The 25,437-nt window shown below is 23.3% G+C and overlaps 1 protein-coding gene across 1 annotated transcript; it reads left to right on the forward strand.

Annotated features, from left to right (window-relative positions):
* Positions 1-12,337: 12,337 nt before the first annotated feature.
* On the forward strand, positions 12,338-23,936 carry LOC145834539 (SPARC-like). Its single transcript, XM_082941986.1, has 8 exons — positions 12,338-12,454; positions 14,356-14,401; positions 15,245-15,362; positions 16,051-16,169; positions 18,705-18,862; positions 20,779-20,891; positions 22,336-22,433; positions 23,626-23,936. The coding sequence occupies exons 1-8, from the start codon at positions 12,392-12,394 to the stop codon at positions 23,655-23,657; spliced, it is 747 nt and encodes a 248-aa protein (XP_082798112.1). The 5' UTR covers positions 12,338-12,391; the 3' UTR covers positions 23,658-23,936.
* Positions 23,937-25,437: the final 1,501 nt, after the last annotated feature.

A 25,437-nucleotide genomic window follows, 5' to 3' on the forward strand; every position in this document is an offset into this window, starting at 1 on the left:
ATAAGAGTTTTACCTGAAATTGCATTGCTGGACACAAATTTTAGTTTTGTGAACTGCTTTGACTTAACTGTAGTTTGCCTACCTCTGATTTATAATAACAAAATTAAATTAATTCACTGTAAACACTCTTAAACTAAAGGCAGGCGCAGTACTCTACCAGATCTCTATAAAACGATAAGAAATCATAGACTTTCTAATTGTTTAAGGCTTAATTAAAAAAGCCCTTAAAAAGCTAGCAAAAATTATTGTAAACAAATGTAATAATAACAAATTATAGTGTATCCTTCTTTTATTATACCGACATATGTTTCTGTGTGTTATAAAACGGATTAACACACTTCAACTGGGCTCAGTAAAAAATAAATACTGTAAGGAATGAATAGAAGCTAAAGTAGGTGTATACATGTGTTCATTAAAACATAAACAATTGCTATAGATTTTTTAGAGGTTAATGGATAATAGGTAAAATACTTAATGTTAAACCCAAATGTTATAAAACTATGTAATATTTGTAATTATTAAGAAGGATACTATATAATTTGTGATTATTATATATTCTAGTTAACTTATATCTCTAGGATCTATTGTTAACAAACACTTAAATTTATATTTTGAATAGTCATAAACAAATGTATTTATTATTAAAACCCTGTCCAGCATTAGGCAAAATAAAATAAAATCAGTATTTTTTCTTTTAATTTTATCAAGAAAAAACTAGTGTTACTTCTATTTTTTAGACAAAAGAGTCAGCTTAAGTGACTAAAAACTAGCCTAAATTAAAACAATCTGGCCTTAGCAGACTAAACATAGAACATTAAAAATATAATGACCCAAAATTTAAACAAAAGTTTTATCAATTAAGCTTAAGTACAAAAAAGTAAAAAATAAAACAACTAATATAAATACTTGCATGAAAATTAGGAAAAACATCTCAAGTATATTGTTTTGCAAAAAAAAAACAAGCCTGAGATTTTCAAATAAAGTGTTAAGAAGTTGAGTTATCCTAAGTATGCCTGAGTGTATGGCAACCCTGGTTACATATTAATTCAAGTTCTAAAAATTCAAATTCTTATAAAAATATTTAAAGGTCCACAACTAATAATATTTAAAAAACATAAAAATGTTTTTGTAGATCTAAATAATAAGATAATGATGGTTAAAAATATTTTGAAAAAATGTTTATAAAAACAAAAAATTAATTGGTAAAAATTTATCTTATCTTAGTAGATTTTGAAAACTATTTTAGCCCTATCTCAAAAAAGAGTTTAAATTTTAGCGTTGCTAATAGTTTAGTCATAAAGTGTTCAGAATGATCAAAAACTTTTCTGGGCCATACTGAATTTTTACAAATCCTTAAACAAGTTTTTAATTTTTCAAAATTAACAAAACCCAGTTCTTCAACAAAATTAACTTTAAAAGAACAAAATGTTGAAGTTAAATCAACTAAATATCATATAACTTAAAATAAACCTTCCTGAGGTTTTTTATAAAAAATTTAAAATATCATGAGTTAGTCTGAGTTTAGTAAAAAATCAAAATATTATGAGTTATCCTGAGCTGTCCTAAGACTTTAAAAATATTCAAAACATCTAGAGTACCAAGCAACCCTGAAATTTCTAGAAAATAAAGATGCTCATGTAGTTGATAAGATTGTGATGGTAAATATTTTTCATTTATAGTACTTATTAAATGGGGTAATTAAGAATAAGTGGGATAATTATTGAATTAGGAATAAGTAAAATCTATTTTTCAGAACTATTTGGCAACCCAGTTTCTGGTTTTTAAGTTCAACTTTTATTTTCTATTTAGTAAAACACTTAATTAAAGGTAAACTAAATTCTTAATAATATACTATTATAAAAAGTTATTATAATAGTAATTTATATATATTTAAAATATAAACAGGTTGCCAGTCTTAGAGGCAATAAATCTTGGATAAGTTACCAAAACTATCCTGAATAACATCAAACTAGCCAAAGCTTATAGGATAACTAAGTAAATTAAAAAAAATAGAGCCAAAAACTGAAAAAATACTGCTAATCAAGCAAAATACCTATGAATAATTGGATATTAAAAACAGATTTATTAAAACAATTTATAAGCAAAAAAAACTAGCAGGATATTTAGGAAAAATATATCAACTAGCTCAAGGCAGTAAAGCTATGAGTTGGCCAGAAGTTTTCTGAAAATTAAGGCTAACCTTGAACATATTCTGAGTGTGTGAAAACCTGTATCAACTTGTTACTGCATGGTAATATTCAGGGCTGCTACTTTTTGAGACTTACATATCAGCTTAAGTGAGAAAAAACTAAATAAATTAAGTATCACAAGACTAACTTAAGGCAAAAATTTAAAAAAATATTAATACAGCCTAAATACTTATAGAATAGCCACTTCTTTTTGAGAAACTTCTTTCATACATTTTGATTTTTATTTATGTTTTTAATACTTCAACTTTTTTAATCATTTTTAGTAAAAAAATAAAATTAAGGAAAAAAATGCTGCTGATGGAAAAAAATATTGTAATGCTTCTTTTCATGTGTTTACAACAGATATAACTTGAATTATAGATATATTTTTATAAAATAGATACATCTTACCTAAACTAAACTCAAATGTTCTACATGTAAAAATTATTCAATGATTAAAGTTTTTACATGATTTTGTTCAAAATTCCAGGTATCTTAAAACATACCAAATTCAAAATTTTTTGGTCAGAATTTTCAAATTTCAAAACACCACCCTTTCTAACTCTAAAGAATTGCAAACTTGCTTGTATTTGATATTCTAGATAAAATTCAAAAAAATTGCTTCAAAGTTTTATTGATTTTTATACAGATAACTCAATATCTAAAATTCATTTTACATTTAAAAAAATTAACATTTAAACCAGTCTTACATCTCTAAAGTAATATTGTTTAAAACATTAACAATTTTTCATAATTTTTTTATTAAAGATTAATTTAAAAAGTATACAATTAATGTTCCTAAATTTATTTTAACTTTCTTTATTTCAAAAAAAAATTAAACTTTTAATTCTAACAACACACAGTTTGTGAGAATATTCAAAAATATAAAGCTACTTTTTGAGGAATAAAAATAAGCTTGAACTACTTCAAACTAGCCTGAGTTTATAGGAAAATAGAAAAAAATTGAAACAAAGACTGAAAGTATATTTTAACGACTAATAAGGGGCCTATAAGTCAAAAATACTGACCCAAGGGTCGCATAATGTTTTGACAATTTTTATCCAGGTTTTCAAAATTTCCTCCAGGTTTTTCTGAGTACACATTTTTAGATCTATTTTTAGTTTAAAGTTAAGTTTAAGGTAAGAAACTATGTTAAATAGAATAAAAACTTTGAAAAGACACTGTAAAGCTACTTTAGAAGTGAATTTTAATAAAAAAATGTTTGATGAAGACAAAAAACTTTATGTATATGATAGATTTTGTGTCAAATCAAAATTTTACTACTGAACACAGGGTTTCCAAATGTTTTTGGCAAATTTTCTCCAGGTTTTCAAAATTTCCTCATCCCTGTGAACATGTTAAAATTGTTAAAAATTCCAGGTTTTCAGGTTTTTTTTTCAAAATTTCTCAAATTCTAGGTTGATTGGCAACCCTGTCCTGAGTTTTGTAAATACTTTTACAAATGAATAAAAATTAAAAAAAAAAAAGACTATTTATTAACAAAATATTTAAATTAAATAAATTAAACTTTATTTAAAATCTATAAAAACTGGCCTGAAACTGTCATAAACATTAAGACTATCCTGAGTTTTCTTATAAAAAATCTAACTGGCCTAAGTCATCAGGAGTTTTTTGAAAGATTCAAAACTATAAGTTTTTATAAAATAAACTTAACTGACCTGAGTCCTTCTAATTTTAAAATTTCAAACTAGCCGGATTTGTCATGAGTCATTCTGAGATTTATAAAAGTTCAAACTGTCGTAAGTAATCCTGAGTCTGAGGCAACCCAGTTTAAACAACCACCAAAATAATTGATTAAAATAATTTCCAAGATAAAACAAAAAAATTTAAATCAAAAAATTTAACCTGATATTTAAGATTTTTTTCCAATCTAGCCTTAGCACTTGAAAAATGTGCATGCTTACTCATCTTTAATTAAAGAGAAACATCATTGAATGACTATATAATCTTTGGAATTCCTAGGTTTACCTTTATTTTAGCAAAAAAAAGAAAGCTCAAATCAATCTCAATTTTTTTAATCACTCTCAAGGTCTTCATAGACTGTATATTATTTTAAAGATATTTTTAATCTGATATTTGCTCAAATAGGTAAAAAATAGTAAAAATTATTGTCATTAGAAGGGGATCTTTTTGAAACACTTACTAGTTTTACATTTGGCTAAACCATAACAATATAAAGTTATATGAAAGTAATCAAAATTGTAACAGGATATCAAGTTGCACTTGATTACTGTTTAGATTTGGTGGAAAGTTTTGAGCTTAAATCATTGTTCATTAAAGCGGTTAAGAGAAAGCTCCAAGATCAAGTTTTATACTGATGCAACTTTAATACAGTTAACAAAAGGAGAAAATAAAATGCAGACAAGAAGTTACTGATGTAAAGTTGCAAAAAGCTAAAGAAAGTTGCTATATAAACCAGCCACAGAAAGTAGTAAGGGATCCTAGTCAAAGTCTGCTGCAGCAAAGATGTTGTTCATGTTGATAGACACTTATATTGTTTTCTTGTGTAATTTAAAGTATTTGTTTATTAATGTTAATTTTTATATTTATTTTTATTTAAATCCGAAGTAGTTGAAATTTAGTTTGTTTTATACCTTCTTAAAGTATATTCCTGTTAGATATTTTGTGTGTACAAGTTTTGAATATATTTAAAGCAGTTTCTAACGTATGATGTTATTTATGTATTTGTTAGTGTTCGCGATTGTTCTTTAATACAACGTGTTCATTCATTGTCATCCCTAGTTTTATATAAAGTAGCCCTAATTATTATTAGTATCATTATTTAGTATAGATTAAGTTTATTATTTAAGGTACCTACATCCATAGGTTTCAAAATTACAATTTAAAGCATATTGAAGGTTTTTTTTACATTAACAAAGAGTCATTACAAAAGAGAAGTCAAAAACTATTTATATCATGAATTAGTAATACATCAAGGTAATTTTACTGAATTTAAAAATCTAGATCAGTCTTGAAATAAAACAAGTATAAAAGTAGTATCCAAAAATTATGGAAGTGAAACATGGGCAGAAATCTACTTCAACTTACCTAAATTAAACTAAGATAGTAAAAATTTTGAAGTTCAACTTTATCAGATAACTTGTTAGTGGAACTTCATTTTTTAAATTTTAGAAACATTTAATTTTATATTTGAGAAATTATTACAATTACTTCAACTTAAACTATTGATATGATGTAGTTCTAATACATGATACTTTTTTAATAACCTTAGAATTGCTATATACAAAAATGTATTTTACATCCAAAAAATTAAACAAGCTTTTACTTAACACCCATTATTATTAGACGAAGTATTTTAAATGTTTCGTCAGCAAGCAATTAGAATAATAACGTATCTTATGACTATTTCTGAAACTTAAATGTTATATGTTGTGAAATAACTTTTATATAAATAGTATTTATAAAAAATTATATATTTTCATCAGTTACGAAAGTGGACTTTTAATTCAAAAACTTTTACTGATAAAACAACTTAGATGCTTATTTTGTTTTTTAAAACTTAAAGCTCTGAAAAACATTTTTATAAAAGCATAAATGTTAAGCATTTGGTAAAGTTAGTTAGTGGTATAAATTTAATACAAAAAATTACATTTAAAAACTATTTACGTACAAATTTTAAATGATCTTTTATAATTTTTCCATGCATATTTTACTTATTTTTATATGGTTATTATGGTTTTAATTAAATTGTATAATGAAAAAGTTTCAGCTTCTTTAATAAATAATTATATTTTATTAAAATTATATTTTTTGATAAGCTAGTCATGTACTTTATTAAGACAAAAGACTAAAAAATGATCATTAATTTTTGTTTATCAAGCCTACTTTGTTAACCTTCACTTTGTTAAGCTTTAATTTATAACACCGTTTGCTGTTTTTTTTTTTTCGCTAGTATTAGATGGAAATTTATGATGTACCTCCACATATTAATTGCTTAAACAATGTTATCTTTTAGGAATATTATCAAGCTTACATAATGTATTTTAAGATTCTTTCTTTAACGTTAGACTCTGAATTAACAGAGGCAATATTTTTCGTAAATTCAAAAAAACCTAAATAGGATTAATAAAAGTTATCACGAAGATGAATAGATTAAAAAGGGCTGTTTTGATATTTGCAGACGATAAGTGCAATTTTAAGTTGTTTGTAATTATCATTTATATAATATATGTAATATTTCAAGATTTTCAAAAACAAATTGTACAGGTTATAAATAAGTTAAAAAAAGAGTAGATGTTAATTGACAACGAAGATGACGTGGAGTGGAGATTAAAATAAGATAATAGGAATGAAAATCAACAAGTTTTCTAACAAAAGAAGAATCTAACTGTAACAGTATAAGTACAACTGCTTTGGTAATGATAAAGAGTCATCAGTAATTGTAATAAAAATAAGTATTTAAGTTATTTAAGACTAAAGACATTTAATTAAACATAGATATTTATCATATGTAATTTTTTTTGAAGTATGCAAGGGATTACTTCACAAAAGATATAGACGAACTCAATAAACGTAAGAAGGAAGATTGCAATAATTTCAAATTTTGGATGGCTGAAGAGATATTGAAACATGGACAAAAAGTATAAATTAAAGTAAGAAAAGCAAAGTTGTTATGTAGAATAACTAAATGTTTATTTACTTTTAGGACCTATAAACTATAGTTCAAAGAAATAATCGGTGTATTGTTTCTCATGTGGATCAGACGAATATGAAGTAATTAAGTCAGGTAATTCTACAGAAAATATTGAATGGGTATGTATTAAAACTACATTGAACCTTTTTTATTTGAGTAACTTTAAGTTATTTTGTATTACAACAAAAACATAACTCTTAATCATATCTTTAAAAAAATGTTGCTAGACGCTACTAAATTCAAATGAAGTTGGTTTAGTTTAGAGCCATAAAAAATCATTTTTTAACCTTATTTAAAGCCCCTAATGTAACTAATAAATTAAATGTGTCTTGTCAGGGACAACAACTTCAAATATATAACTACATAGTAAATTTAAACTATATTGTCAGGAACATAAAAACACTTCAAATATAGATGTATTACATTTTGTTTATAAATACAAAAAAAAATTGTTTATACTTTTATTTGTCAAGTGTGAAACAATTTGATAAAATATGTCAAGTTTGGCAAATTTTAGTAAACAACTACTACATCTTTTCATAAGATATATACCTGAAATTTTTGTCGCGATAACATTGTTTAAATTCGCTGGTTATGTTTTTTTTCTTTGACAAGTTAGTTGAAATTTACTAGTTATGTCAAAACAGAGGTCGACAGGCAGTTATTGCTCGCAGGCCAAATTTCAAGTTTTTAAAATCTTCGTGGGCCGCAGTTTTAGTTTTAGTAATATGTAAGTAATCATTTGGTTTAAGTTTAAGTCACACTAGAGAAAGTTTTATTTATGTTCATATTTTTATTTTAAATGAATTTTAGCTACACATAGAATGCCTATTTAAACTATTAGCATTTATAGGAATAAAATATACACTAACTAATATACTTAAGTCTTAAAAAACTATTTACTTTATTAAACACTTAATAAGTTAAAGTTAATACTTTTTCATTATACTTACAACCTAGCTCTCTTTAAAAACCGAGCTTAAAGATATTTATGGGTCACCATTAAACATTTTATATATTACGAACCACTTTTTAATACTTTTAAAAATATTTACTTTTTAACATAGTTTTTGCGTCTTAAATAGTTAGCACTCTTTAAAAAATTCAGTAGGTATACTACCAAAATCCACCCGCGTTAAAAATCTACCCGAGTCAAAATCCATCCGTTCAAAATCCTCCCGAGTCAAAATCAACCCGAGTCGAAATCAACTCGAGTCAAAATCCACCCGAGTCAAAACATTCACTTCGCTTTATTTATTTTTGAACCAAATACCATTTTAATAACTAGCCCCACCCTCAATTATCAATCTCAAACAAACCTCATTTGTAGGAATAACTAGCACTTACTAAATTATTTTTTTCTGTTCTTTATAAAACGACTTAAGAATAAAGGACTGTACTACAAATTAAACTTATAATGTGATGTTTTTGGAGTTGTTATTCAGTAATTTTGCTTGTTATATGGAAATTTTGACAAAGCTATTTTTATTTTCTTGATTACTGAATATATTTTTGAATAAGTACACCCGGCAAGCCGTTTAAAAAAAAATTAACTTTTAATATAAATATAACAGGTTATACAAAATAAAATTTTACTATCCAAATATGACTATGTTAAAACTTTTAAGTAGCTAACCGATGTCAAATGAAAAATAATTTTGTCCGATCTTAATAACATGACAATCAATTAAATCTTATTGTGTTTTAGTAATAAAAAGTAGAACTTTTCTAAGTAATTTTCAAATAGATACGTCACATAATAAAATTATTATCAAAACTGTGTCTTACAAGTAAAAGCTACCATTTCTACTACAATTTAATTGAGGGGTCGGATTGCTGCTGCCCAATAAGACTCAGTTTTAAAATAAGTATTTTACCTCCTGTAGCCAACTTGAAAGCTCTCGCAATCATCGAATCGCCGGAAGTTTCCTAAGATTTCAAAACTAAATCAGAAGCTCTTAATGCAAAACAACCTTTGGTTGACAGTTTAGATAAAAACATTAAGTGTTTAAAAATTAAGCTAAAAAGATATGTTTTCAATGAAAAAGCTATCAAAATAAGCCAGATTTAAAACGTCTACAACAACTGATGGAATTATTTCGTCAAACAGGCTCGACACTTACCAAGAACCAGAAACCTCTTTTAGTTAGATTCAAACATTTAAAGTTAGTGCTTGTAAAAAAGTATGTATTTTAATAGTTAAATATATATATTTTTAGTTTTAGGTCTTCGACTCTGTATAAACTATTTTCATCTGAATTAGGTGTTAAGTACTAAAATGGTTCTTATATATTCATCAATGCTACACTTCGGCTTGCTAAAAATATTCTAATTTTTAATAAAAAGCTTTTTTTTTTACATTTGATTAGTATGCAAAGTTAAATAAAACTTTATTGTAAATATTAACTATACTGTAACTTCTAAACAGTTGCAAGTGTTTGTTAAAGAAAGAAAAACTGTAAAGCACCTGACTTTACTTTAAGGGCTACTTTAGAAAATTCAGCATGCAAAAGAATCTTTTTTATAGTTCTACTTCCATTTGAAAAAATTACAAAACTTGTCTAACTATAATAAATTATTAACCTATTTGTTGTTTTTTTTGTCGTTCACACATCTAAAAAGTTTAGAAAATAAAAATATGATCAAGAAAGATGAAAAAACTTTTTACCTATAATAGAAGTTTTGAATGTAAGAAAAAAAAATCACTGTAAGAATTTATTGATAATAAAAAACAACTTATTGTATGGACAGAAAATTTGTTAATTAAAAAGCTTTAGTTATCTTTAAATTTCGATTAACTGATACTAGACATTTAAACTTTGTTTTTATAATGTAAAAATATAGTTTTACATTTCAGTTTTATTGTAAATCGTTATTTTACTGAAAAAGCTACTTATCTGTCTAATAATTCTAGTTATAAAAAAAAAAGTATGAACGTTTTTATTAAAGCTTGATGATTATCACCAGATAGAACACTTTTTCTTATTTTTATCTAAGAACTAATCTGAAAGATACAAAGAGTAGTAAAAAAAAAGCTTTTAATATTAAGACTAGTATACTTTATCTTTTGTTAATAATACCTATAGTAGATCTTGCTTAAACATGTGTTAATAAAGTTAATTAGTTCGCAACAAAAAATTATCATTACTTTTTATGCACCTAAGTGTTTTTGAAAAATAAAACTGTTTAAAAAACTGTTTAAACTGCATATGTTTTTTATTATAATTTTGCTAACAATTACTAGCTAAATTTGTTTATCTCAATTAAATTTACAATATAATTTCCTTCTTATGCATCTGTGATTACAACAAAATTCTCGTCACAAATTTGTAAAAACAAATATAAAAAACAATAATTACTTGTTTGACGTTTGTGTCCGTTATAGAATACAGATTGTTTACGTGCAAAATAAACAAAAAAGACTTACACAAACTACCATAGACTTTCAATCGAAAAAAAAATCGAACGAAAAAATACTTGTATCAAAGATTAATCCTTGCATTTAACGGAAATATGATATTAATTTAAAACTAATTAAAATTCAGGTGAAGTTTGTCAACAGCTTCTATTACAATGAATATTTTTGTGGTTTAAGATTAAAATACAGTAATTTGCTACACTGTTTAACTTAGGTTTTACATAGTGTATAAATTTTTTGCTTTATAAATATTTCTGAAAAAATTACTAATTTTCTGAAACAAATTATTAATAATTATTTCGAAATTTAAAGTAGTTAAAATGACAAGTTATAAAAATGTATTTTTCTTGGAATAAAGTAAACAAAATGTTTATAAATTTATTTATCGAATTTATCAACCAAAATAAGTTTAATTTGTTCAAAAAATAATGTATATACTTATTAGTAGAATATAAGTACATTATCTGAACTGTTACAGTAAAAACTTTAAAAATAGTTGAGAATAGTTTATTTAGGCTAGAAGACATAATTTTTTAAACTGTGATATGCGTTAAATCGAATCCGTTTAAATTGAACACTAGAAAACTTTATATTGAATCATACTTTTTTCATAAGGCCTGAAGAGATAAAAGATTAATCAAACTTTTTTTTTTTTGGACATATGATTAAAGTTACATTACTATGAATATTTTTATTACTATAAGTTACTTTGCATTGTAATTTAAAGAATAAAAGTTGAGTTAATTGCTAGATAGATACAGTTTAGAATTTTTTAAATTTTTTAATCTTTTAACAACTTTTAAAGATTTTCTATACAGTTTAAACTATTTTAGTTATACTGTAGTAGTTTGTTGTAATTTAAAATTTTTCAAAATAGAAGTCTGACGTACAAAGTATTGAATATAAAAAAGTCTCTAAATCGAACAAAAGACAAATCTTTTAGATTGAAACAATTTTAGGAAATATTTCTCCTATGACTCAGAGTTACACAACAGTATTGAATCTGTATATCTATAAATGTTAAAAAAATATTGTATCAAATAGTTTTTTATGTAGCAAAAACAAAAAATAAACAAAAACAAAATTAGAAATTTTTTATATTTAACAACAAAATTTTAAAAACCTTTAACGAAATTCTAAATTTAAAAGTAGTTATTTGGAAAGACATTTAGTACTAGCAAAAGCTAAACTTAAAAAAAAATATATAATAGCATTAAATAACATATTTTTTTATTAGTTTTTAAAAGTAGTAAAATTTAATATTAAATTAGCATGAATGTGTGAAAAATAAATTTTAAATTTTATTTTAAAGAGCTAATTAAACTTTTTGTTTTACATGGTTTTCGCTTTCATTTTGTTTTGTACAATTTATGTAATTCTAAATTCTATACTAATACGTAGTGTAGCTTAGTTAGTAGAAAAGAAATATAATGCATGATCCTTTAAGATATGTTATTTCGGAACTAAAATTTACTTATTTAAATGAAAAATATTTTACTTTTTATTTTACTACTCTTAGAAATTTTACTGTCTTAAATAAATAGTTTGTAATGTAGTTTTTTTTTTCAATATTAAGAAAATTAATTTAAACATTTTCTTTATCTGTTCTGTTAGTTAACTAAAAAGGATAAAAAATGTATTGTAGTAAGTAAATTGATTTTCTTAAGTAGATTAAATACTATAACACAAGAAAATATTCAGATCTGAAGAAAATGCATTTATAATGAGCCTTAAACAAAAAGATTCCAAAAATTAATTGCTTTATGACAAAGTTATGTTAAAATCCACAAGATGTAAAAAAGAGAGCGAAGAAGGCGGGAATTTTCTTCATTCACATAAGAAAAAGTCAGCTCTCGTCTACATGACTTACAGAAACACTTAATTTGTTCAGTTGGATATTTAAAATAAAATTCTAAGAATTTTAAGTTAAATGCGCTTTTTTTTTATTTTTACAAAAACTATAATGGATAGTACTTTAAGTACTTTTTTGTTCAGATACTAATAAATTTGTATAAAAATGTAAGAAAGTAACTTTTGTATTTGTATTTTTAACACAGGAGTTTAGTAACATAACCAGTTTTAAAATATTTACTTTAAAAAAACACCAAGATGATTTCAAAAAGAACTTTTTTATGTTTGACACTAATCATTCTGTTTATCAACAATACACAGGTTATAAGAGCTTGTTTTTATTTTTGATAAAAACCTTAAACTTTAAAAGTTTCAAATTTTATGAGTTAGTACGAAGTAATATAACGTTAAGCCTAAAATCTAGCCTAACAGTGTATTTAGTTTTGTATAATTAGTAGTGATATCATAACTGTTTTTACTTTAGACATGACGTCTTTAGTGGTTTTTGGATTATAAATTTAGAGAACTTGTATTGTTTTAATTTGTTTTTGTTTTGATAAAAAAAAATTATTAAGAACCATTATAAAACATTTTTTTAAATTAATGTTCAAAAATTGTTGTACAAACTTAAATGTTTTTTGCAGTAAACTATTTAGCTTTGGTTAAAATTTAATAATAAAATCAGTATTTATTTAAAACTTGTCTAAATAAATATAAAGCTGTTAACTTACAAGTGCAATCGAATAAAAACTGTTTGAAATATTTCTTTGAATAAAATATTTAAATTTTTTTGAACACACAAAATAAAAATTGTTTGCCACTATTCAAAGTATTTATAATTTTTTTAAAATATTTTATAACAATATATAAACATACAATTTATATCGCAATCAAAAAGCAAAATACTTTTTTTGTCACTTGAACTACAACATGTTTTTATAAATGTATTTATAAAAAGCTTTACTAATTTGCTTCTACAATTTGTTGTTTCAATTCTTTAACGTCTGTCAGAAAATGTTTTTGTGACAAAAATACTTTTTGTTTTGTTTTTTTTTAGTTTGGGTGTGTTAAAAACTGTTTGCTAGTCCGACACAAAGTAAACACAAATGTTTGAGCAAGCTTGTAACTTTCATTGTAATGTAAACTTGAACGTGTCTTAAACTGTACGTCGGTTCAAAACAAGTTGTACTTCCATTTGACGCAGAAAACTAAGACGAGCTATCAAATTAAAATAACGTATAAACACATTACATAATAAGTATAATTATAAGCTTTCCAAACTCACACTGAAAATTTTTTAATACTTGCTTCACCGTAAGCTTTTGTTCTTTAAGCCATCGTAAATTTTCGTTCAGTAAGTTAAATTTAATTGACAGCATTTGATTTATATGAAACAGACCAAATTAAATTTAGGACTTCAAGTTTGGAAAAAAAAAATATATAAGCGTTTGAAAAACTTTCTCATACAAAAGTTGCACATCTTTCAACGTTTAAAAAGGTGATTGCAGTTTTAAAGCAAACTTTCAAATAATTTACTAGATATCAGTGAATTATATATTTTCCTGATTCTAAACTTATACTGTTTTTCCTTTGTTTGTCCCTTTTAAAAGTACGTGCCAAAAAATATAAAACACATAAAATAGTGTTATTATTAACAAATAAAATTAAAAGATTAGAACACTTTGAAGGAAAAACTTCAAAAATAATTTTTTATTTGATGACGAAAATTAATATTTATAGATAACAAACCATGATGAAAAAATGAAAACTACTTTATATGAGTATTTTAGTAAAAACGACTAGCTTTAGTTTTTGAAAAATAAATTAATTATTTGCATATTTGCTTAAATTTTGTGCATTTGTTTTTAATTTTACCCTTTAGAAAACAAAAAAAAAAAAAAAAAAACAAAAAAACTAAAAATATGTAACAGCCTTAAGTGCACATGGTATTTTATTTTTAAGTATTAAAAATAATATCAAAAACATAGTCAATCCTCAATAATCCTATTTTTATAAGCTCTAAATAAATTTTCACTGTTTTAAAAACTTATCGATTATTTTTCAAAACATATATCATTTTTTAACTTTTATTTAACTACTTTATTACATTTTTCTTTTACAACTAAATATCGAGTTTGAAGTTTTAAGGTAATTAGCCTTTTAAAATATCTGACGTATAAGGCTATTTTTAAGTTTAATAAATTCTACTAAACTATTTTTAGGCAAGAAAAATCAAACGTTCGATACTCGATAAGCTGTCTGATTATGGTTAGTAAACATCTAACTTAAACAAATAATTAAGATATAAATTTATTTTAAGTTTGTACATAAACTAACTATTTTGTAACATAGTTTAAAGATTTAAATAACATCTTGCTTTTGAAAAGAAAAAAATGTTCATTAGAAAAAAATGTTACATGCTCTAACAAGTAAATTAAATAAAAATATTTCAATAAGATTTGTAAACCATTTCTTTAAGTAAATGAAATAAAAAATCAATTTTTATTGTGCTAAGATATTTAAGATATCATCATACGGTTTATTCATTTTCCAACTACTGTTTCAATTTATTTAAAAGAAGTCTTTTAAATTTCTATTTTGTAATGTTTCATTTTGCTATTTTATATTAGAAAAACTGCTAGAAAGTATTCGTGTACGTGTTAGGCATTAATAAAATCTTTATTTAAAAACAAACTATTAACATTAAAAACTTGAATACATAACAATTTAAAATTTAATACTTTTTGTATATTTACTATAAAAAAGACAAGACTTTGTATTATAAATACTGTAATTAGTACAAAACAGTATCAAATCATACGAAACCATTTATTGAAAACTTGAAATGGTTTTGTTTGATTATGTCTTTTTAAGTAAGATAAAGTTGTGGTTAATCTGTTTTCAACTTTTTTAGAAAAAAAGACTAAAATGTATGTAAAAAATCATTGTTAAGTTGTTTTATGGGACACTTTGTTTGCAGTAGATGAAAAAATCTGAAAACAGCTTCGTAAAAAAAAATTTAAACAATCTTTGTGCCATTATTTATAATTTAAAACCGTTTATGCTTTTTTTGATGTCTTCAAAGAATAATTTTTTATATCAAACCTTTAGAAATATGCTCTTTGAAAAGATGCGGTAGAGTGAAACCAAAAGGTTCTATGTGCAAGGTTGTTGTGAGTGAGGATGGATTTAGGGAAGCGAGTTGTTTTTGCCCTAAAATCTGTCCTGAGTAAGTTTGAAACTAAAACGAAAGCTTTTTATTTTAAACAAATCGTTGAAAAAAACAAACAAAAAATATGTTTCGAAAACTTTTACAAAAAGTATACAAAATTGAAATAAAAACTTTAAAATACTCTTTTTATTTAAAGATTTTCAATGAAAAATTAAAATTGTTTTATTAAAATAACAGACATAGGTATAAAAACCACTATCTAACTAGATAAAATAATATTTAGTGTAACTTAAAGCTTTTGTACTTATTTTCAATTTACAGCAAAACTTTTTTTTGAATTAATTTTTACCTTATAAATTTTATATGTTTTAAAAGTTTATATAAAAGTTACCTAAAAACATACTTAAACAAATTAGAACTATTTAGAATTTAAAAGTTCACCAAAGTTTACAATTAAAAATTAAACTCTTTTTTAAAGCTCTTTAAACTAATTTTTCTTTCAATAATTCTAAAATTTACATAAGTTGCAAAGTTTATGCTATTAGACTTAACTTTTTAAATTAGAAGATATTGTACTGTTTTTATTCTAAACTACACAAAACGATTGTAATTTTAAAGTAATGCCTAATAATTATAAACTTTGTGACTTACTCAATTCTTACTTAAAGTGAAGATTTCAAACTAGTTTACTTTACACTAAACAAGATAAATTTATGAAAAATAAACAAGTAATTACGTTTTGAAGGATAAACTCTCCAGTGTGTAGTATTTACGGAAAGCCATACAATAGCGAATGTTTACTACACATGGAGGCATGTAGAAAAAAGAGATACATTAGAATAGCTAACCAAGGGGAATGTGTTGGTTTGTTTGATCTTACAATTGATCTGTTTTGAAACTAACAATGTATTCTAAATTTGTATGGGATTAAATTTTATTAAAAGTATCAAGTTTTTGTTTAGCTCATTTTTCCTACAAATTTCAGAATTAGCGACAACTAAAGAAAAAAAATTTGATACAGTATAAAATAAGCTTTGAAGTAGTTTCGGCTTACAAAGAAAAATGTTAAATCTTATAAAAGCAAAAAAGAAATTAACAATGAAAACTATTTTGATTTTAATAAGTTAAGCTTAAAGCAAAAGCAAAAAAAAAAAAACATAAATCATCATAACTTTAATGTTTTTCTTGCAAACAGTTGAAGTTAATTAAAAACTGAATGTAATCTTTTACTATAGTTTTAAAGTTTAAATTAAAACAACAATTTTATGCTTATGTAAACGAACGTGCAATTTTGAGTTTAAAATATTTTTTTTTAAGTGGTTAATTGCATCTCTTGCTCTTCATTTTTAATTTGTTGTCGACAGTCTATTTTGAAAGTAAAAATGTTTACTTTATTATAACACAAAACATTTAGTGTTTAAACAAGACAAAAACTTACGTAAAAAAAATTGTTTTATACAGATGAAAGTATATGAAAAATTATTGTATGAATTGACGTTTAAAACAACAATTAAGAATTTACAATGTTTTAGGTATAATTCTGTTTTAAAAAGTTTTATTCTAGACTGACCTTTTTAGTAATGTGTAACAAACATGATCGGTTACATGAGTTCTTTGTGTACGCTAATCTAACTTGTCCAGAAGTTTTTTTTTTTCAAAACATGATTTCGTTTAAATAACGTAAAAATTACTACTTTTGCTAAAGTTAAAAAACAGTATTACTGTTAAGTAGAGTTTTAAAAACTGTATATTAAAATTATTGATAAAGTATAATAGTAGCTTTATTCATGCTAAAATAGTTATTTTATTTAGCATTGAATTTAAAACTAGCCAATTAAGCCCCAAACTATTTATAGTATTTGTAGTTTTTATAAAAGTTAATCTAAACTAAACATATGTTTAGCAGTGGATCAAATCGTATTGAACTGTAATAAGAAGTTTTATATTAAAAAGTATTTGCAAATATTTAAAAAAATCCAAATTTAATGCAGTCCAGGATTATATTAGTTGAATATTTTGAGTTTATAAAGAAATTTAATTTTAGTACAAAAGTTATTTAAGATAAAGTTGTAATTTCCTGAAATGCTTTCGCTTTATATTTTTTTATAATAAAAATAACTTTAATTTTAATTTAAAAATTAGGAAAGTTAAACTTAATATTTAATATTTTTTTAATTTTATGTTCTAACAGTTTGTTAATTTTTAGCAGATGATGAATATAACTTTTAATAATAAAAAAAAAATTCTATCGAAAAAAAACAATGAATTAAAGAAATAAGTTCTGTGTGGTACTTTAAAAGAATAAATACTGTAACTGTCTAAAAATTTTTTTGCGGATATTGCAGAGTGTTTTTCACTCTTTAACTTAATTTAATTTTTGATCTATGGTTTTACAAAAATATGTATATTTGCTATCCGCAATGTACCTTAATCTTTGACTAAAAACACTTTTATGTGAAAGTACTTTTTAAGGAACTTATTTTGACGGTTATATTTTTATTATAAAATAAATCAAAGTTTGATTTCTGCATAAGCCCTTTAAATCTCTTTGCGCCAACTAGTATAACTTCTGTTGTTAGCGAAATTTTTGAACTTGTTTTGAAGCTCTAAATGCACCAAAATTGCTCTTGGAATAGTTAAATATATATTTTTTCTAATACAAGTTGTGGGTCCACCGTGTGTTTTACTAATGATGTCAGTTACGACAAAATATTTTTTTTAATTACAGAAACAACATACATTTTGCGGATTGTGCAGAAAGGTTTCATAACTTTAAAACGATTTAATATATCTATGGTTTAAAAAAAAACATATAAACATGTATATCCCACGCCTATCCGCAAAGTACTTTAATCTATGAAGTGTTATAAAACATATTTAAATGTAAGAATTTCTTTAAAGGTTAAGTTTCGAATAAAATAGTTAAAAATTTATTTCTTACTAGGAGTTGGGGGTCCGCTGTATGATTTACTAAAATTTTCAAATTTTATAGTAAAAGTTTTTTTTATCAAAACTTAATTAAAACAATTAAAAGTATATTTTTAATTTTAGAAAACATGTGAAGATAAATAAGTTTAGTAATGTTCTTGTTCTTCAAATTATATTATTAAAGAATAAAATTATATCAAACCAGAAGTTAACTGTTAAAAAAGAATATTGCCTTAGTACGATAATAATAAAAAGTTTTGAAGAAATTTAGGTTTTTAACAAAAGTTTTTGTTTACTATAAGTTATGAGATTTAAACGTTCAATGTATTAAGAATTTTTTTCTATTAACTCAGATCATAACGTTTACTCTGTTGTTAATTTTTATACTTTTGTACATCTATTAGCTACTGTTTACCCTAGTCGCGATAAGCATTTTTCTATAAGTTTTGATGTTAGTTTGAAAATTTTTAGCGTCCCAAGAAAGATGTGCAGCTGACGAACTGAAACAATTTCCGTTCAGACTTCTGGCTTGGTTCGTGCACTTGAAGCAAAACGACGAGTTCGGCACTATAGATCCAACTGTGACTTTACGAAAAATGAATGACAATGAATTGGAAAGCATATCTAATGTTTGTTAAACAGTTGTTGTATTATATAATAACACATAATCTGAAAATTATAATTTAAGAAACAGTTGAATTTACAATAAGTTTCTTAAAATTTGACGTAGATTTAAGTATAGTACCGTACCATTATCAATATTGTTATTTGAATTTATTTTATAGTTAAGGTGTTTATTGTAAGACAATTTGCTTCCTTACAGTAGTTTAATTTAAACTATTTTTACTTTCAACGATCAGTAAAAAAAAATTGGAACTACAATTTATTTTTAAATTCTTAAGATAAATTATGTAGAGCTATAACTTATAAAAACATAAACAGCTGAAAAATTTAATAAATTTTAAACGTAATTTATCAAAGAAAGTTCTGTTGTGTTTTGGCAGAAAATCATTTTACGTAATTTTTTTTTATCTGATTGGAATATGTGTTTTAAATATTGCTCATAACAGTTTTTGTTCCAAGAAAAAGCAAAGTACACTATTTAACACGCGTAAAAACTTCTTGAAAAGCTCGTTAGGCTATTGAAAAAAGAAGAGCTTGTAAGCATGTTTAGAAAGATATTAGACCAGGTCTAATTTTTTTTTACTTTAAAGAAGTTACTTCAGACGTAATATGCTTTTCCAAAAACCACGTAAACGATAAAATTTGAATAATTTTTATTTCTTATTACCTCTAATTTTACAGGTTTTCTAAAAAGTTTTAGTTGTTACGGAAAACAGAAATCATAGCTAAAGCTACGTAAAACAATTAAGTTACACCTGCAATTTTAAAGCTTCACTAAAACGAAAATATAAATTAAACAAACTAAGTAATATTTTTTACCAAAAAAGGAATAAAACAAATAGTATTGTTTAAATCAGTAACAATAGAATAATACAAACTATAATCTTAGACGATGAGAAAAATAATAAAACAGGAAATGTTAAATTTTCTATTAACATGATAAATTTATATCTTTTTTAGAAGGAAAAATAACTAGTTTTATTATTTGTTAATTTTTGTTTTATGTTAAAATGTATTTACAGTTAACTAAGATAAACTAAAAACTAATATTGAAAAAGTTAGTTTCATTTTCTTTTTATTAATAAAAGTAAGATCTAAATGCAGTTAAAATTTTATTTAAAATAAGCATTAATAAATGAGAAACAATACTTTAGAAGTAATTTTATCAAAAATTGATTTTTGATATTTAGATTTTTCTTTATAAGTCCATAACTTTTTTCTAATTAAATAAAAACTCTTAATTATTGATTTAGAATATTTAAATATTTTTAAGTAATTTTAAACAATAACTAGAAATTGTTAATTTTTGTTTTGACAATACTTTGTGCACAATAACTGATACAGTTTTGAACTTATTTAGTATTGCAAAGCTTTCTTTAAAACTAATTTAACTGACGGAAAGCTTCTAAAAAAATATTGTTATTAATTATAATTGTATTCACATGTACTCTTAACTTTTTATGTATAGGTAAACAGACGCTAGTGACACGCAAGTTTTTAAATATTTTCTATTAAAGTATGCAAGAAATGTTTCTGACAGCAAGTTAATTATTAGTAATTTGAAATAATTAAAAAAAAAAAAATTTTGTTAACTAGCTACGTAATAACAAACTTGTTATTTTTTATTAGTTTATTTTATAGTTCATTCTAAATATAGTTAATTAACCACCATTTTAACGGCAAAAAAGACATTTTAGTTTTAACTAAATTTTTGTTTTATTACAAACTTTTATCATTAGAAACTCCCAACACTAATTTGAACTAGGGCAAAGGCCTTAATAAGTTGTAAAGTGTCGAACTATTTTGCTATTTTGTTTGTCATACAGTTTAAATACATAAAAACAGTATTTTTAACTTATAACTGTTATATATGTTTAAAACTGTGTTTTTAAAAATTATTTATGAAATTCTTGTTTTTTAGTGGAAGTTTGAGAAATTAGACAAGAACAAGAATTCCGAGTTGTCGGCAAGAGAACTGAAAAGGTTCAGATATGCGCTAATGCCTTTGGAGCACTGTTCTAAAGATTTTTTTAGGTTATTTTTTTAGGTATTGTATTCAAATTTAATAACTAGTAGAAAAAACAATTTAATTTTAAGATTAAAAAAAATTTCTAAAAAACTCCAGAAAACTTTATAAGATGATTAGGTAACACACAACTATACGTTCATTAAAATATATAGGATAACAGTTAAAAAATAATATTTATTGCGTCATAGTTAGCATTTGCAGTACTTACTACACATACTTTTTATAATAACAATCAATCTACTAATTAGAAATATTTTTAACCATAAATACTTTATGGCACCTAAAAAAACCAAATACTGGTTAGATTATGACCACAAAATGTTATTTAATTGTTTCAAACTGAGCTTCATTATTTTTTATAGTGATGATAAAAAGCTTTTTATACATTAAAATAATATTTATTATCCCGAAAACTTTGATTAGCTTATTGACTTGTTTAACATACAATTAATACATTCAAAATGTTTATAAAGTTTAAAGATTATAACTAAGTTTTAAAACTTTACTTTTGATTATGTTTAAAATGATATATAGCTATAAAAAATATTTTATGTTTATACCACTTAACTTTAAAAAATAAACTTAAGAAGTTAAATATGTTATTAAATACGATAACAAAATATTTTCAACTTACTGTTTATTAGCACTTTGAAAGTTTGTTTTTGATACTTAAGTAGGAATAAAAAAAGTTTCTTTTGTAGACATTTACGAATTATAAGCATACATGTTTGCTATAACAACTTAAGTAAATGAAAAACTAACTGTTTTTGTCGATGAATGTACGAAAGTACAAACAAATAAGCAGTTATAAAAAATTCCAAATACCTCAAGCTTGAACTTTATCTTTAATTACTTTAAAAGTACTTTATTTTTATACCTTTCAATAATTAAAAAAAACTAGTTAAACTTAGTGTATTAAAAAAATATACAAAAAATTTTAAAGTAAAAAATCTCATTAATCTAAAACAAAGGTAAAAAAAACTTATTAAAAAACTTGTCAACAAAACTACTTATTTCAAAAAAAATTATTTGTTCAATAGATTATAATAATATATTCAGTTATAATTAAAAGGTTTTCAAATTTAATAATTAGTAGAAAAAAATAATTTAATTTCAAGATTTAAAAAAGTTCTAAAAAACTCCAGAAAACCTTATTAGATATATAATTATTTTCTAGACATTGATTTTTGATTTATATATTTGTAAAAACAAAGGTTTATATTTATTAAAATAAAAATAAAAACATTGAACTGAATTTAAAGTTTATACAAACTTTGAAAAAAAAAGACACTTATAATTTATTTGCACCAAATTAATTAAAATAATATTTTTTATCAAACTTTTTATCTAAACATAAACTAATTAAATACTGGATTTCAATGTGTAATACTAAAAGCTCTTAATAACTAGAACTTGTATATATTAATTTATTTATAATAAAATAAACAGAAAATGCGATGAAAATTCAGATGGAAAAATTCAAAAGGTTGAATGGAATAATTGCTTTGTCGATAGAGCGATACAATGGTATGATAACAAATATCAAAGTAAGTCTGGTAGTTAACAAACATAAATTTTTTTAGTAAAATTTGTTGCAGTATTCAGTAATAAAACAGAATGACACCTGTAAAATATTATGCTAGTAACTATTGTATTAGTTTTACACTTAGTAGGATTAAAAAAAGTTTGGTCTTTAATAAAATATACTATTAAATTTGTAAAATATTAAAAATCATTACTAGAAAAACTTTTATACTTTAGACAAAACAATCAGCAATTAAGTTGTTTTAAAAATATTAGAAATGAGCACTTTATAATTTTTTTTCTATTTTGTTGAATAGAATTTATTTCTTATAACTTTTTTTTTCTAAATTGGAAAAATAGCAATAGGATGTAGTTCAAGTATTTTAGACAAAAACGCTGCTAAATAGACTTTTTCTATACTAATTGCGTTCTGCTAACCGGATGACTACAAATAACTTTGGTTATTTTACCGCTTCAGTTTATTTTTAAATGACATAACGTGTTTTTAACGTGATCATGCTTTAATAACCTCATATATACTTAACCTAATTTAGAAATTATGGTTGAAACGCGAAGTTTTACCTACTGTGGTTTTACTACGAAGATAATTTTTAATGAACTTTGTTTCCCGGTTTTTAATATGTCTATATATTTAAAACTTAGCTTTTAAAAACCAGAACAAGTTAAATAAATAATTTTAATTCCTATTTTACTTTTAGTTTTTACAATTAACTTATACATAGTTTTATAATGATATTAAACTACCCAATTAAAAACTAAGAAAAATTAATTTTATAGACTATCATAAGTTGCTTTTTATAAGTGTCGTCATATAGATCTAGAACAAATAAAAATAAAACAAAATGCTAGGTAATTTTAGTTCTTTAATACTTTATCATTTAAATATAGCACAATTCATATTTAAGTTTTGTATCTTGATAACTTTAAAACTATAGTATTTATGGTACATTAATTAAATTACAGTACTTTTTTTAAATTTATGACTTATTTTTTTAACTTCATTACAGTTGAAACAATTTATAAAAACTTAATTTTAGCTGTTTTAGTTTTGAAGTTGCAAACTTAAACTGTTGTAATAAAAACTAAAGCAAAAGTAAAAGATTCTTAAAATAGTGATCATTGTATTCTTTATTCGTTAAACGTGACAGCGATTAATTTGTCTGAACACTAATACTACATGTCTACATTTCCCAGGTACATTTGACGGCTACAAAGATTTACACTAAATCATCTTCAAAGACAGATAAAGAACATTTAAAGTTTAAACAACCACACATTTGTTACTTCTTGAGCTTTATGACGATTTTCTTCTGTAAGTTATGGCTAAACATTTTAGAAATCTCAGTTTTTTTTCATTTTTTATCACGAAAACGTTCAACTTAAAATACTGTCGATGGTGTCTTTACTTTAGAGTAAAATATTTTTTATGTTTCTTTGATCTTTTTTAATTCTGTTTTATTTCTTAACTGAAAAAAAAACAAAAAAAAACTAGTTTTGTTTTTAAATACTTATATTAAGTTATAAACTAAAAGTTCTAAATACGTATACTTTTGATGTGTTGAAATAGATATAAGTTGCAAAAATAAAACACAAAATAAAATATAATTAAGAAAAATAAAAACTAAAGTTAAACAAAAAATAAGAACGTAAAGTTTTTTAGTTGTATTTAAAAAAATAGTTTATTAGTAAACAATGATTTTTAGTCAAAATACCATTAACTTTTTTTATCGAAAATTCACAAAACTGAAAAGTATAAAGTTGTTTTATAAAATAAAGTTTTTTTTTAGAAGTTTTGTTAGAAAACTTAGTTTTATACGTTCTGTTTAAGTACTAAGAAGCAAAATCAAAAATATTTTATATTTAAAATTATACGCTAAAAGACTCTCTGGTTAATTTCAAGTGTATTTTAAGAACCTTAAAATAAATGATTTAACATAATTACGAATCTTGCACAGTTTCAACCAAAATTAAATCGATAAATAGTTGATTTAGTAAGTAATTATTAATCTTTTGAAAAAATAAATTTGCTTTATTAGATAAATAAATATAGATAAATTTTAAAATAATATAATTTATTTACTTTGACATTTGCACTAGAAAAGCTTTTCTTTACACGTTAAATTTGAACTATAAGTTTAATAAAAACAATCTATTAGTTTATTAAATAAAAAACAAGTTTTATGAAATTTGGCTGAGTTAAAAGAGAAAAAAACTATAAAAAAATTAGGAATTAATCAGCGTTTTAAGCTAGTTTTTAATATTTTCAAATGAATTATCTGGGAACTTATCTAGCTTGCAACAGTTTTATAACTTGTAAATATATTGTTTTTATTTAACATATTTAGGTACGAAATAGCTTCTGTTAGAAATAGCTCAAAACATACTAAATTAAGAAAAAAAAGACTAGCAAGTAGAATTTGATTATAGTTATTCAAGAAACGCTACAAAAAGCAATGTTTAAATGATTATCAATTACCGAATATTATCATTGAATTATAAACCGTAAAAAGTACAAACAAGTATTTAATCATTGTTTTTTTTTGTTATGTTACCAAAACTTTATGTAGTTTTCTTTAAACTTGTTATTATACTTGAACCTCTTAACTTTCGTAAGTTTCAAATAAGTTTATAAAAAGTTATGCCTATAAACTTAAAAAAGTTTATAAAAACTCGTTTAACTTATTTAATCAAGTAGCCAAACAATTCAATTCAGTGTTATTTACAAAATAGTTATTCAAAAAAAAAAACTAATTTCAATAAAACTCCTTTATCAAATTTTTTTGTATTCTAGTTATTTGCATTTTAATATATATGAGAGTTTTTGTCTCTCAATCAGGTTATTAAAGTTTTAAGATTTACTATATAGGTTAAACGAAACAAAAATCATTAGTTTCATAACCAGGAAATTTGTTTTAAAAGATAATATAAAGTAAACGTGTTTTTTATATCAAAAATACTCAGTTAGTTATAAATCTAACATTAATGTTTATAAATGATAATACAAAT

The sequence above is a fragment of the Thalia democratica genome, chromosome 4 (assembly GCF_965202585.1).
Source record: "Thalia democratica chromosome 4, ktThaDemo2.hap1.1, whole genome shotgun sequence".
Lineage (NCBI taxonomy): Eukaryota > Metazoa > Chordata > Thaliacea > Salpida > Salpidae > Thalia > Thalia democratica.

Bases quoted from the DNA above. Each gene is read 5' to 3' on its own strand.
- LOC145834539 (XM_082941986.1), top strand. From the start codon at position 12,392: ATGATTTCAAAAAGAACTTTTTTATGTTTGACACTAATCATTCTGTTT. The intron at 16,170-18,704 runs GTTTGTTTGATC...GAAAATTTTTAG, and splicing joins TAACCAAGGGGAATGTGTTG to CGTCCCAAGAAAGATGTGCA. The intron at 20,892-22,335 runs GTTATTTTTTTA...TAAAATAAACAG, and splicing joins TGTTCTAAAGATTTTTTTAG to AAAATGCGATGAAAATTCAG.